The following is a 14,419-nucleotide window of genomic DNA, read 5'->3' as shown; positions in this document are numbered from 1 at the left end:
GTTCCTATCTAAATTGACTGGACTAGCTAGGATGAGTATTTGTTAACTGCGTGATTGGTGGTTTCAATCACCAATGGTAAAAATTACTACTTAGAATTGGGAATATGACTCCAACCTCAAAAATCTCTACATTAGACAAAAGAATGAAACCTAATAAGCATTATCCCTTCTAAATAAGGAGTCTTAGCTAGTTTGTCAGTTTATAATGTCACACATGTAATAGGGGATTTGACATGGACTTCCACCATTAAGCTGAATCAAGTTTATATAGCTTGCTCTGAATCTAGCCCTTAAGAATACAAAATGGATGTAGGTGATTTTATTCCATGGTGGTATCACAAATGATTTGAAGGACCACAACATGGTCGTGAAACTTGAGGACAAAGTGAAATGTAATTATCATTGTACAGTTTTGATAACTCAACAATCAATTGAGAATGCATAATAACATTTGTATATAACCTCTATCACACTGTTGATATACATGAAGTGATCATTAGAAAAGGTAAAGTAAACGAAGAAATTTTTAACTTTTCTCGCAAATTTATTAGTGAACAAAGCAATATGTTGAACACATATGTGCCATCGCTTATATGTAATCATTTAGCAAATTATGTATTGCTTGAAGGTGCAGACATTCAAGTGCTTCGTTCACAGTTAATTTGAATAAAAAGATTCCTAAAATCATAGCATGGCTCCCATACTTATACAGCGATGCGTGTAAAAAAAGATCAAACGAACATACAAACATACATATTGAAAATGGTGCTAGTCCAACCATGGAAGAAAAGGAAAACAAACAGAGGAACCTTATCTTCTAGGATTCTTTGCATATGACACAATATGTGGTCGACATTACATACAATATCTTCCTTAATCACTATTTACAAAACAACCCAGATAACTTCAAAAAATTTTACAACGAACACCTTAGGCTAGATTTACTCTAATGGAATAGTGGATGGTTCTGTCTAGGCATTTTAACTAGGACTTGGGTGTGATGTGTGTATGCTCTTAGCTTTTCCTCCTTGGACTAGGGTATTACCCTATCCGGGGTTTTGCTGTGCTGAGGTTGAGGTTGAGTTATTAGTAGGGGCCAGGACTAGCTTGTACAGAATTTTGAATCTCAAACTAAGAATTATTGGAGAATTAATCTCAGCCATACTAACCTGGGAGGATGATGGGAAGGGAAGAGGGCTTGGTCGCCTTTCCTTTTCTTTAAAACTCAGGGGGAAGAAGAATCTAACCATGCAAAAAGGGAAGATTAACTATACTAAAAAGACCAACTAAGAGCAGTCAGGAGAAAGGGATAGAAAGGCTTCCTTGATGATGCTAACACCCTGGCCAGACCTCCTGCAGAACTCCAAGACCCACTACACCCTTCAGAGTAGCAAAAGCATTAAATACTCGACTACCTTATAAGATATGCCTAAGCTAAGCTTGCAACACGGTTACTCACCAAGACTGCTCGATAGTTCTTTAAGGTTGTTTTGGCATTGTGATGCCCAAAGTGTGGTTTGTTGAGGCATTTGGCCTATGTTTAAGGGATTAGAAGTAGGGCATCTGCAAGTCCCACTCTCTTCTATTCTCCTTAGCTTCTTCCCCCCATCCAGCGTCTGTCCTCATCGACTATGCCCCAATGAGAACTATTGCGTTCGAGTTTGTCATCGGTTGAGGGCAATCCCATTTGCAGCCTCGCCACAATGGCTCCACTGCCTGCGCTTGCTCAAGCACCATCTTCAACAATAACCATGGCACTAAGGTTCGATTACGAGGCACAAGAGCTCCTGGCTACGCGATGCCTCATCACCATGCAAACCCTTTTCTTTTGATGAGCAGATCCTCTATGACCACCACATCATCACTGGCTCTGATTCCACTCGTGAATCCTACATCACTAACATCAAAGGCAAGGGAGCGGCATCAAGATATCTGGCTCTAGTTAACTTAATCAACAGGTAGAGCAATCATTTGCTACCTCTGGTTAAGCAGGATCTATGATTAATTTTGCTCACATATTGCAATAATAAACCCATCTCTGCCTGATGCAATTATGCATGCGTTTATGTATGCGCAGACAACATAAAAGAAGACCATAAACCATAGAAAGAAAACCTAGGTTTATACCGCTGCACATCAATGAGATTCCGCTACCATCCCTGGATGTTATCCAGCTAACGCCAAGTGTACCACACATGTCAAACCATTGTTTTATGCCACCGAAGTAGTAAAATCAAATAACCATTATATAGATTTTCAATGAAAAAAATCAATTAGCAATCCAAGCAAAAGATAACCTAAATTCTAATATATTATCCACTAGATCTAAAAGAAATTTAAGCTAATGAAGAATGAAAGAATGAGTCCACAATGTATATCCATCTTATTAATATCTGTGGCCTGAGTATAAGTCCGAGTGAGGCTCATATTCCATTTGATTCCGCCCCTCGTGCAATCTTAATGATAGGTGTTGCAGCTGGAAATTGGCCCGACCAAGGCGTTGAGCTAGCAAAACTATTGGAGGGCTCGAACGATCTGCTGTTTATGCCATAAATGTTGGTCGAAGATTGCGATATATGTCCGAGGTGGCGGTGTGGTGACCATTGTGCTCGGGTGGTGGTGGCTTTGATGCTAGTCGCTCCTAAGATGGTGCTAGGTGGAGGAAACCGCGCTTGGACCTTAGCTTTGACACTAGATTCGACCTAAAACAGTCCTCTTGGCAGAGAGTATCCAACAAGGGATCCTCTGATGCTCAAGTCACATCGACACTCAGGGAACAACGAAGATATTATAAGAACAACAGAGTGGCAACATAAGGACATAAAATGGCTCGAGAGCACTTATTTGGATGGTTTCTTAAGAAATATAGATGAGAGTTGGTGCATGTCACTAAGGGCTCGTTTGGTTCGCGGAAAGCATTTTCCCTCCTAAAAATATGATTTCTGGGAAACAAATTCCTACGAAAAGGATGCCTAGAAAAGTACTTTTAGCATGTTTGGTTGACCATGGGAAAGTGACAAATTTCCAAAGTGCTTATGTTTGGTTGGTCATCCACTTTCCTGGGAAGTTATGTATAATTTCTATTATGCCCTTAATAAAAATTAGGTCTTTAATGCTTCTTTAATGCTTAAGGGCCTTTTTGGGAAAAAATAAAAATAAAGTGATTCCCACCTCATGGGAAAATAACTTTTTCATGTTTCTCATGGGAAAGACTTTCCCATGAAATGTGGGAATCATATTCCCATGGGAATACAACTTTCCCATTTCTCTCCTTTGAAAACTCCAACCAAACAAGAGGCATCTCATTAATTTTCCGTTGACCACACTTTTTCCTCTTCTTTTCCCGCGAACCAAACGAGCCCTGAAGAGTAATCAAATGTGCAGATTGGCAATTTCTTGGTAACCAACTCGCATGTCCCGAAGAAAATGCCTAGATGTTCTGCTTGCGCATCACGTTTCACATATCTCACTCATTCGTTATGTTGTTATGAAAACCGTTTGCGATCATGGCCGAGGGGTCGCCATCTGGGAGGAGAGTTCAAAATCTAAGAAACTCTCCATGCATCTTTGGGATCAGCCATGTGGCGTATTTTGATAACTTGGTTGAAGGCTTGTGGCTAGCTCTGATTGGTTGGTCTGCCATGTTGGTTGTTGTAGATTCTGAGATGTATTATAAGACGAGTGTTTGCCAAGGCATGTGGAGACACAATAGAATTAGAAGTGCCGAGCTTGATTATCTTATGCCTGCCCTTTGCTCAGCTCCACCCTAAGTGGGTGAACATCTGCAATTCAATTAGCCTCCAAGCTATCTAATATCAATCGCATGTATTCGCCTCCAAGCCATCTAACATCAATCGCGTGCATCATGCATGCCTGTTACTAGTATAGATGACTTACGCTCATTTGCTTTAGAATCCTGGATATCTCAAGATGTTGGACTTCCAACCCTGAATAAGCTGGCCATATTCTTCTATAAACTGCACTGCTCCTTTCCTGGCTTTTCCAGTTTTTCACCAAGTTTACATCCACTGGGTAGTCGAATCCCACAAGAAGATCAGAATTCAGGATAGGCCCCATTATTCGTGCGGAGCATATAATCACTAGCTTTTAATCTCTTGCAAACACCTTGAGCAACTTCCATGGCATCATATTTCCAACACAAATCTCATAGCTTGTAGTACCTTAGTTCGGAGTCTTACTCCTATGGTTGTCGACATAGAGCACATACAGAGCTCAATTGGTCAATTGGAACACAAACCATGCGCCCACGGGCTTTATCTGAAATGGACGGCAATTGTCGGCCATTGTCATATTTGCTTCTCACTGGGTAGACTTGTGCGGCTTAATTAGGATCTGCTTGAATATTCGATAGAATTGAACTAAATTTTCTACAGAAATTGGATCTGGCCGATCCAGCACACATCTTCTAAACAATGCATACAGATTATGTCTAATATTACCAAATATGAGACCTGGCTCAGCCCATATCAATTGGACTTCTCCTAGTCCATTTCTGTAGCATGAAAAAAAAAATCTGATGAGGTTGTGAAATGGACCTTACTTGTTCTTATGTTCTTGTGAATCTTGTTGAATTGCAATTCTTCTCTTGCTGGCGATATTCCCTGCCATGGAGACTAATGTGGCTGGAAGCAATTAAAGGAAATTTACTGCAGAACTCATAAATCAAAATTTGATTGCTGTTACTCCTAGACAGTATATCCCGCGACATATACAGACACTTCCACATTTCTAAATTGATTTAATCAACGGAGATCGTTAATTATTATCATGATACTAAATCTAGCGCCAGCTCCCCTACCAAGGACCCTAGCATGGCGTCCACCAAATCCACGGCCAACTCCTCATCTTCCTTATCGAGGCATCTCCACCGTCCGTTCCTATCCATCTCCTTAAGCACCGCCACCAGGGGGAGCTCCTCCACCTCCCTGCTGCTTTCGCCGTTGATCCAATCCCTCGCGGCTTTCAGCAACCCAGCCGGCTCGCGTACACCTGACGTAATTCTCGTGCGCAAAAGACAGCTGTGATCAACGCTATCAGAGGAGGAGAGCCGTTCGATGAAGAAGTCCAGCAGAAGCTTCTCGATGCACCCGAGTGCGGGGCCCACGTGCGACCTGGCTTCGAGGTCCTCGAGTAGGTCCCACGCCCTCGTCTCCACGGTGTCTCTGTGAGCCTCTTCTGCATTGTCCGATTCCACGTGGTCTGTCGATTCGGTCGGGTCCTCCAAGGACGAGAACCGATCTTCGAGATCAACAGCTTCCAGCTCAGCGAGGCTCTCGAACCGTCTGATCTTCTGCATCCGCTGCAGCTTTGTTCCTGTACCAGATCGGAGATAAATATTATTTTAGCATACTTACTTCCAGGCCCGTCAAAAGTTAAATTTTTTGAATGAGGACGAAACTAGTGGGGGCTTTCACTAAGCACAAGACTGTAGTTTCCGCTTTTTTTTTTTTTTTTTTGCTGAAAGTTTCCGCTTGTTTTTACCGGACTTCCTCACTTGAAGTGGAGCAAAGTCCTTTTATTGTTTTTTTATTTGTAGAATAAACACACAGGTTTCATTAGTATATTGTATGGAAGAGGCCGCGGTTTTTTTTATCAAGCGGTCTACGGTGGTTCGTCTATTCTCTGCGTATGTCTTCTTCAATAGTAATTAGTAAGGCCGGAGGCAAGCGGGAGAAGCTTGCGCAGGGGCACGCAAAACGAAGGCTCAATTCAGCACAAAGGAAGCGGACATGAGAGGGGCCGTTGAGATACCAATATATTTTACTTGTCGATCCGGGTCAAAACCGTGGGCCAGAAGTAGATGAGTAAAACTGAGAGAGAACACTCACTCTCGACTTTGGCGTGGCTTTGCTGGAAGGAAGGCGATGGGGACGATTCCTCTTCTTCGTCCTCGGATGGGAAGTCCATCACCGACACCGGGCTTAGTTGCTCCTTCTCCTCTTCAGGCTGGCACCCTAGGCACTCCATCGTTTTGCCCTGTCCAAAAATATTAATCTGTTAATCATCGAAATAGAAGCTTCAAAATGTTTTGAAAATTTTAGAAAAATCTTTATTTCGTTTATATATTCGCTTTTTAAACTTTTTCAAAACCGCACGTTAATAATGATGAATGTATACATATAATACAACTTGATGATGCACATAAAACTTTACGTAATATTAGTCGTTTAAGATTTTTTGCGACATTATTTTTTAGAATATAATTTTATAGAAATACGAAAGCGTGAGCCTCGGGCCAAGGCCACGTTAGCGTGCTATCTGCATCAAAATATTAGCGCCACTTCACATCAAAGCCGCACGGACCAAAACGAGAGCAGCACGCGTGGTGGGGGTTCCCGCTTTAGGAACTGACTTTGGACAGCGAATCCACAAACGGGTACAATATAAGATTAGGTCTACAAGGTGATGTTAACAGGCTAAGAAGCCCTTAGCGGTGGGTACAACCGCATAATAGTGGAAGGTCTGCGTCTTAAACAAATCCCCCTTCCCGGTCCTCACGCACCGACCGGCTCGGTGGAACGCAAATAATCATAGCTTTTCCACTAGCCGACAAAATAAACTACCAACAAAAGACTGCAAATTTGCGTCCCCAACTTTCACTTTTCTATCCCATACAAGTCCACCCCACTGCATGGATGTGTCCCACCTTACCATCTTGTGCGGTCGTGCCTAGCTTTCTCGAGGTAATTAACAATAATGGGCGTATACTGCTAATTAATCAAACTATAGTCTTAGTAGTCTAGTACAGTTTTAACGTTCATGATCATTGAGTGATCAATTAATTGTAAAGTAGTTTCATACTTAAATCGCCTTCATAAACTTGTGAAGGTTTAGTTTGCCAATGGTTAGTGATGGAATGTAAAGAGCAATGGAGGACCAGGGTCCAGGGGACCACGGGAGCTGTCCTCTTTATCGCCGTTTCCAGGAACCGCTATTGCCGATGGTTGGTGGCCGCTCTCGCCAATCGATTGGGGCGGGAAACGCCAAGGAGCAGCATGGAACGCCGTTGGAGGGGGAAAAGGCTGAGGCTGGGCTGGACCACCGCACCGACGGTGGGGAGAGCCCAGACGGCTTATCATCATCAAGAAGGAATGGAACAGAAATGACACAAAAAGTACGCTGTCTGGTCCCATGGATCCAACAACGGGGCGGGGCTTTTGAATGGAGGCGTCCCACAAACGAGTGGTTAAATTTCCCAAACGTCCATGCGACGGTCCCAGTTTTTCCCGTGGTCCAAATAGTACCGAGCGTGCATTAAAAATTAAGAAAACAATGTACGTAACTATGGAGCCAAAAATAATTAAAGCATTAATTTGACCTCACCTCAGGCTCCCGGTGGCCGGTAGATGTCTCCACGGTAACGGAATCCCCACCGACAGCATTTCTCCCCTTTGGGCTCCGTTTAAGGCTCGGGCTCCGCCGCGGCGGCGACCCCTTTTCGCCATCCCCGTCGCCGTCGTCAGCGGCGTCGATCTCGCCAAGGCACTCGGAGCTACCGATGGACGAGCGCAAGAAGTCCGATCCGGACGAGTAGGACTCGGACCAACTGCTGCAGCTACTGACAACTGGAGAGGGGAAACCGAACGACTTCCTCTCCTCTCCTTCCTCCTCGAACGATTTCAGCTGCACAATGTCTATGACCCTCACTCTAGCCTTGTGTTCTTCCTCCTTCCCTCTCTTCTTCCAGAAGCTCCCTCTAAGCCGCTTCGAGAAGCTCCTGGAGAGGAAACCCTCGTGGCTGGACCGGCATCCGGCAGAGAAGCCGCCGAAGGGGAGGAGCCTGACGGCGTGGATAACGGCGGAGAGCCTCGTGAGGGCGCCCATGGAGCGGGCTCTCACCAGCCTCCCGCCGCCGCAGCCGCGGAGCTCCGCTTCGAGGAGGCACCGCATAGTCGCCGCGTCGCCCCGCCTCGGCGCGCACCCGAACCCGGAGCAGGACTCCAGGTCCGAATCCAGCTCAAGGTACTCCTTGAGCATTAGTGGTTTCTGTCCCATGATCACCTCTTGCGAAACAAACAAAACCTCTAAGAGCGAATGCTAAGAGAAGAGCAACTCGAACGCAAAGATCTGGAAGCGTGAGAAGCGGGGTAAGAGTAGAGCGGCAAGTAGGTGGCTGGACAAGCAAGAGTGGTATTTAAGAGCGGAGAAGCGGTGAGGACGAAGGGGAGAGGTAGCTTCGGAGGCGGAGATCTCCAGATAAAGAACCTGCGAGCCAGAGGCAGTAAAAAAATAGTAGGCAGGAATCCATACTAGCAAGCAAGCTCAGAGAGGAGGAGGAGGAGGAGAAGAAGAGAGGAAGAGAGGAAAAAAAAACAATGACAAGAGGAGACCGCAAGCGGGAGGATGCTTCTTGGCCTCGCACCCTGGGTGGCCGTTTTAATATCAAGGAGGCAGCTGTTTGTAATTTTTATTTTTCTATATTTGTTAATTGGGAAAATTTGAGAGGAAGCCACGTCGGATATATGGTCATTTGGACTGATGGAGACGGGCATGTCAGGACTCAGGAAGGGGGGCGTCTCTGCCTTTGACCCACCCTGGGCGAGGAGTTATTTCTGGAAATTTTAATTTATCCATGGACCAGAAAGAAAAGTGAGGTAAAAAACAAGGAAAAGCGGAGCATGCGTCCAGGGGGTGAAATAATAGAGAGGATTCGAAAATTTGAACGTGTCCTGTAGCGGGACACGTGGCTGGTGGTGGTAGGAGAGGAGCACGTGTGGGTTGGGAGAAGAGCGGGGGAAGTTGCGCATGTGGGGGCAGCGGGGACTGGGAGTCCCCCGTGACCAGGATCCGATGCTGGAAGCATTGATGGATTGGAGGGAGAGGGACGTGGAGTCCGTGCGCGCGTGTCGGCTTTCGCTCGCGGACGAAACGGATGGTCGCCGCTGCAGTGTGGCTTGCTCCTGGGCCGCTTGATCTAGGTTACAGTGAGGCCCAATGAACCAGATTTACAGGCTATTGGATTTTCTTTTTAATTGTGTTAAGAAATCCATTCGGGTCGGAATGAGTGATTTGTCCTGAGTTAGTTTTGGCAGATCTCTGGATGTTGTAGTCTCCGAGGCTTGAGTTTAGGTACGTTGGAGGGCGGGGAAGAACGGGATCACTTTTGCTTGTTGCAACGACTTGTAGGGAAGAGTGTTAGAACGTGACGGTCATGGGTGCAGATTAGATTCTGATACGGCAGGACGGATTGTGCTTTGGGATTTAACTAGGTGCATGAAGGTTTTTATGAAATTTTGATTAATGAATTAGCATGTTGTGATGGAAAAATGAGTTTTGTATATATGCTTCTATGTTTGGTTTATTCATGACGCAATTTACCTTCTTCTCACATCTCTATTCAAATAGTTGTGTACCAATTTGACTAATTGATGAAGTGTTTTCTTGATTGTACCAAGAATTTTAAATTTGAATATGCCTCCAATCATTCATTGGAGGGTTCATGGTCGTTAGTGGAAGCTATCCCTGTATAATCTCTGCGCACCCTTTGTCTCCTAGAAAACTATTTCTAGTCGTGAATCGGATCGCTGACACGTAAGATCAATCGGGTAATAGTAGAACTAGGTCAAATGAGAGAGGAGATTCAATTTTACCTTAGTCAAACAAATTAACATCTCTAATGGAACAAGAATATGGCGAATCAAAAAAAAGGAGAAAGGGTATAGTAATAACTTACATGTAGAGAAATAAATTAATAAAGATTGATTCTTCAAGATTGAATGATCATCAAGCTGAAGAATCAAAATACAAGAGGTTCATGGAGGACTCCAAACAACTTCTTTGCAGTAGCAAATAGCAATTGGCTGTAAGAAATATTGGAGATGTCTTGATGGCGGTCTTGATCCTCTTTTTAAACCAATTAATTGCATAGAACTATAAGAAACTATTTCCAAACAGCTACCTGGAACCACCGATGCATGTGTTTCCAGTAACCATATCCAATTTCTGAAACTGTCAATTAGAGCTTAGTTTTTACCACATGCACTGCATGCCCGATCCTGGAGCTTAATGGACTTGGTGCAATCACATGCCCAACCATTGCCTGAAAAATATTTGTTCGGTTGAGTGATTTGTACTCATTTGGATGAAACCTGAGACTTAATTAGCCTAATTGGTAAGTTAAAGTCGTTGCACACGATGTTGCATAATAAACTTTGGGCTAAATACCGTCTTAGAACAAGAAGAAGAAAGAGAAAGGAAAAAAAAAAAGAGAAATTGTTTCAAGACAAATTGAGATCGATGAAATGCCAGATATGTGCATATAATGAGTACTTAAATCAAAACTTTTATTTTGTGTTCTATGCTGATGTTAAGTGCAAAAGTAATATTTTGGTTCCTGCAACTCATTCATTTATGCCTCCAAAATCTCCTTCTCCACTCTTTCTTCTTTTTTTTTTTTGCTAAAATAAAGGGAAGAGGAGAGTGAGGAGAATCTCACCCGCGTAGCAACTCTCACTGGGCCCCTTCCTCGCTGGAGAGTGTTCGATGCGGGTAGAACATTTTTTACTCATATCCTCCCCATTCGTGGCAGAACCCCACTAACATGGCAGCTATATCCCCGTGTGAGTATGTCACACCAGCACCACCTAAGTAATGGCAGACCAGATAACGACTTCACCAGGTAAATCAGGCGGGGGACATCTGATCCCCGCATTTAATCGGTGCCTGCGCGTTTCGAACCTAGGCCACTCCGGTAAAATTAAAGCTCTATTCCCACCGTGCTACTACCTCGGTAGTACTTCTTCACCTTTTCAAAGAAAGGTACCATACCTTGATTTGCATATCAACTCCTAATGTCGCTACGTGAACACTCACGAGCGATCCAGACAAATGCGCCCTAGGAAGGGATTTTAAGTACTGTATCTTTTCAGCAATTTGGATTAAAACATTCATGCATTACAGATGTAAGCAATGAACGTAGACAAAACAATCCCACGTAAGAACAAGATCCGTGCCATCTCGTCTGGTGCACGAATATAAAGTTGGCAGGAAAGAAGAAAACTTCCAGAATATTACGTTCCAAATGACCAATAGAGAGAACAACGATACAACCAAGAAAATAGTGCATACACGCTGATAGGTGGGACACTGAGATGCATGCTAACTTCACTCCTAGGAACAGCATAAACTTTTTGTTACCTTAGATGCTGCACGAGTGCACCAAGATTTGCCCCTTCTGAAATACATTATGGCGTACCATACTGCGACGTTACTGCCGGTGGGGTACCTGTCTCTGTAGCTCTTTGATGGGCCGTCCATGGCACTGTTGGACTCAAACAAAAAAAAACTCGTCGAAAACAGTAACTTTTAAACCTCAGTGACGACACAGAAGACTGGGAGGCACGACAATTTGCACGACTGAAGAGGATCAAAAGGGTCAAAGGGTTCCAGTCAATTATTAGAATATGACCATGGTCTCCAAGCCCATCCCCGCTAAACGTAACACGATGGGGATTAACTCAGTGCTACTTGTCACGCTCTGTGCAAATATAATTTTTTTTATATATATACTCACTTGCACCGTGGTACTTAGATGCTTCAGTTATGATTTTTTATTTATTTTCTGGTAGGGTTTTGTCGTGTCCTCCTTAAAAAACTTAAAACGGCCCCCCAATTAAGACATGCATTATTTTGGTTTAGCGTGTCGGCAAGAGTATAAGCATGCGTCCATCTCTATATTATTGTAGCTATTACCATATATTGCCGCGGCTGCTATAATAATAATAATAATAATAATAGCAGCAATAAGGATAATGGTAATAGTGATGGTAATAATAATAAGATGATTTTATAACTGGCTCAATGTTAAAAATGAGATATTAGTCATCTCAATCATTGATCAATATAAAAAAAAAAAAATTATTAAATATCAGCCAAGATGGAAGGTGACATGATTTAGACAAAAAAATCAAGATTTTAGTTGACAAATGGAAATTAAGATATCCAGATTTTGAAGATCTTGATCAATATACTGGATTTGTTTTACATGATATCTTAAATTATATCAATTTATATTGTTTGTATGATAAGGTCCTAGATTTTTATATATTATCTAGTCAAGTGCCCAGTAACACATAAATCGTGACCTTTGCCGGATTGAAAAAAATGATGATTGTTTTGCATTCTAATTGGAGTAGAAGAAGAATATTAAGAAAAGTACTCGTTGAGTCCCATGATATTATGACATTAATTCCACATTTGAATTTCACCGTACTTGTGATCAATATCATGAACATCGGCCCTTTAGTAGCCAACAAATGCAGATAAGAACCATCTCACATGAATGGCACTGTGGTGGCCCTGAGAATCATTCGGTCTTTAGCTACGACATGGAAATATGAGAAATCAATGTGCATGAAACGCCTGCCACCCACATGTCATGCAATCGGCCAGATTTTCTTGAATTTGTAGGAATGGCCTATTCCAATTTTTCGGACCAAAACATCCCTCACCACATCATCTTGGAATATGTGAAGGAGAAAGAGGGAAAGTAGGATAATAGCATATAATGTATATGAAATAAAATATACGAAATAGCCTAAGAGAGAAGGACCAAAATATCCCTGGCCACATCAATAGCATACAATATATATGAAAAAAAATATAGGAACAAATGAAATAAGAGGAAGAAAGAAAAAGGGAAAAAATATTTCTTTCTCTATTGCCATCCATCACCACTCACCACCACCCACGTTCCCATTACTGCCTAGTATCACCGATGATCCCTCAAATCGTCTATCACCTTGTACGCTCCCACCTCTATCTGCCACTATTTTTGATGTCGATTTCTCACTGCCCACCATCATTCAGGATCTCCATCACTGCTCATCATCCTTAGTAATTTTTACCACCATCTACTAATACCAATGATCTCTACATGACCTACCATTATTGATGATTTCTACCATTACCCACCATCGTCAGCAATTTCTATAACTAGCCACCAGCGTCAATGATCCCCATCATCACTACCATTGATGATGTTTTCCACACTACCAACCAAGAAGATAGTAAATGTCATGATTTACCACAATCGGCCTTTTCAATATCACCTATAATTAATGATGATCGCCACCACCATCAACCATAGCCGGCAATCTTTATTACTGTTCGCTATTATCGACATTCACTAAATCCGCCCGTCACCAATGTTATCTACCACTGCTCACCACTGCTGATAATTTTGACCACCATCCAAAATCATCAAAGAGAGTGGTGGATGATCACCCTCAAAGATGATACATATTTTAAACATAAAATATGTTATGCATATATCATGATTGATGCACATGATTCAATAGAAAGTATTTTTTAGATATATTCTTTCTTGGAGAAATAGATAAAATGTCTATGTGTTGTGGTATTTGATCTCAACCAATTATCAACAAAGATTTCCATCACCATCTGCCACCGACAATGATCTCTAACACTATCCATGACCCTCAATGATCTTTGTTGTCATCTACCATCATTGACTATTTCCAATATTGCTCACAATAATGATATCCATCATTATTTACCACTCTCCTCTACTAAGCATGCACAACCATTAATGATGGATGGTAGAAAATCTTAATCGGAGATAATGCACATATATTTTAAAAAATAATGTATATGATATAAACTATTAATGCACAAGTACTAAACTGAAAGTACTTTTAAGAGATTTATAGAGAAGCAGATGGAAAGTAGTAGTAGAGATCGTTGATGGTGTTAAAGATCATTGCCGGTGCTAGTGATGGTGGAGATCATCGTTAGTGGTGGGTGTTGGTCGAGTTTGTCAACAATGATGATTATGGTGAAATTCAAAATCCCACTATGCCTAGATATTTTATATAAATCTCTAGAAAGGTAAATATTAATACGAAATACTTTAGTTATAAGGGAGTCAACAATTTATGATATTTGTATCATTTTTTTAATATATGTATTATCTTCAGTTATGATCTTTCACCATCTACCATTAGCAGTTGTATGTGAAGGTAGATATAGTTGTTAGTGGTAGGTAATTGTGAATATCATTGATGATGAGCGGTGCTGGAGATCATCAGCAATAGGGGACGACGATGGAGATAGTTGACTATAGTTGGTGGAGATGGAAATCAACGATGGTTGTAGGCGATGGTGGAGGTTGTATTATCACAGATGATATTGGAAAACACCTATTGTGGTGGGTCATGATGGGTATTATCATGGTAATGATAGAGATCACTGACAGTGATGGCTAGTGTTGGAAACTACCAATGGTGATGACTAATGGAGGTAAAGATCATTGACGATAATGAGTGATAGTGAAAATTACTAATGGCAGCAGAGAGTGATGAAGATCCTCAACGATTGTGGCTGATTAAATAGAGATGGAAGTGCTAGCAAGAGGATGGCGGACATCAACCACAATAGT

At 42.3% G+C, this 14,419-nt stretch overlaps 1 protein-coding gene across 1 annotated transcript; it reads right to left on the bottom strand.

Moving 5' to 3' along the window:
• Positions 1 to 4,663: 4,663 nt before the first annotated feature.
• On the bottom strand, positions 4,664 to 8,372 carry LOC103711127. The gene is made up of 3 exons (XM_008797144.4): positions 7,345 to 8,372; positions 5,850 to 5,997; positions 4,664 to 5,334 (listed from the first exon to the last, which is right to left on the bottom strand). Exons 1-3 carry the CDS (start codon positions 8,014 to 8,016, stop codon positions 4,787 to 4,789), a joined length of 1,368 nt encoding a protein of 455 aa, XP_008795366.2. The 5' UTR covers positions 8,017 to 8,372; the 3' UTR covers positions 4,664 to 4,786.
• Positions 8,373 to 14,419: the final 6,047 nt, after the last annotated feature.

This window comes from Phoenix dactylifera, chromosome 5 (assembly GCF_009389715.1).
Source record: "Phoenix dactylifera cultivar Barhee BC4 chromosome 5, palm_55x_up_171113_PBpolish2nd_filt_p, whole genome shotgun sequence".
In the NCBI taxonomy this organism is placed as follows: Eukaryota; Viridiplantae; Streptophyta; class Magnoliopsida; order Arecales; family Arecaceae; genus Phoenix; species Phoenix dactylifera.
The sequence above is the reverse complement of the archived record's forward strand: the minus strand, read 5'-3'. Positions and strand labels throughout refer to the sequence as shown.

Bases quoted from the DNA above. Each gene is read 5' to 3' on its own strand.
- LOC103711127 (XM_008797144.4), bottom strand. From the start codon at position 8,016: ATGGGACAGAAACCACTAATGCTCAAGGAGTACCTTGAGCTGGATTCG. The intron at 5,998-7,344 runs GTGAGGTCAAAT...ATTTTTGGACAG, and splicing joins CCGGCCACCGGGAGCCTGAG to GGCAAAACGATGGAGTGCCT. The intron at 5,335-5,849 runs GTGAGTGTTCTC...GATCTGGTACAG, and splicing joins AAGCCACGCCAAAGTCGAGA to GAACAAAGCTGCAGCGGATG.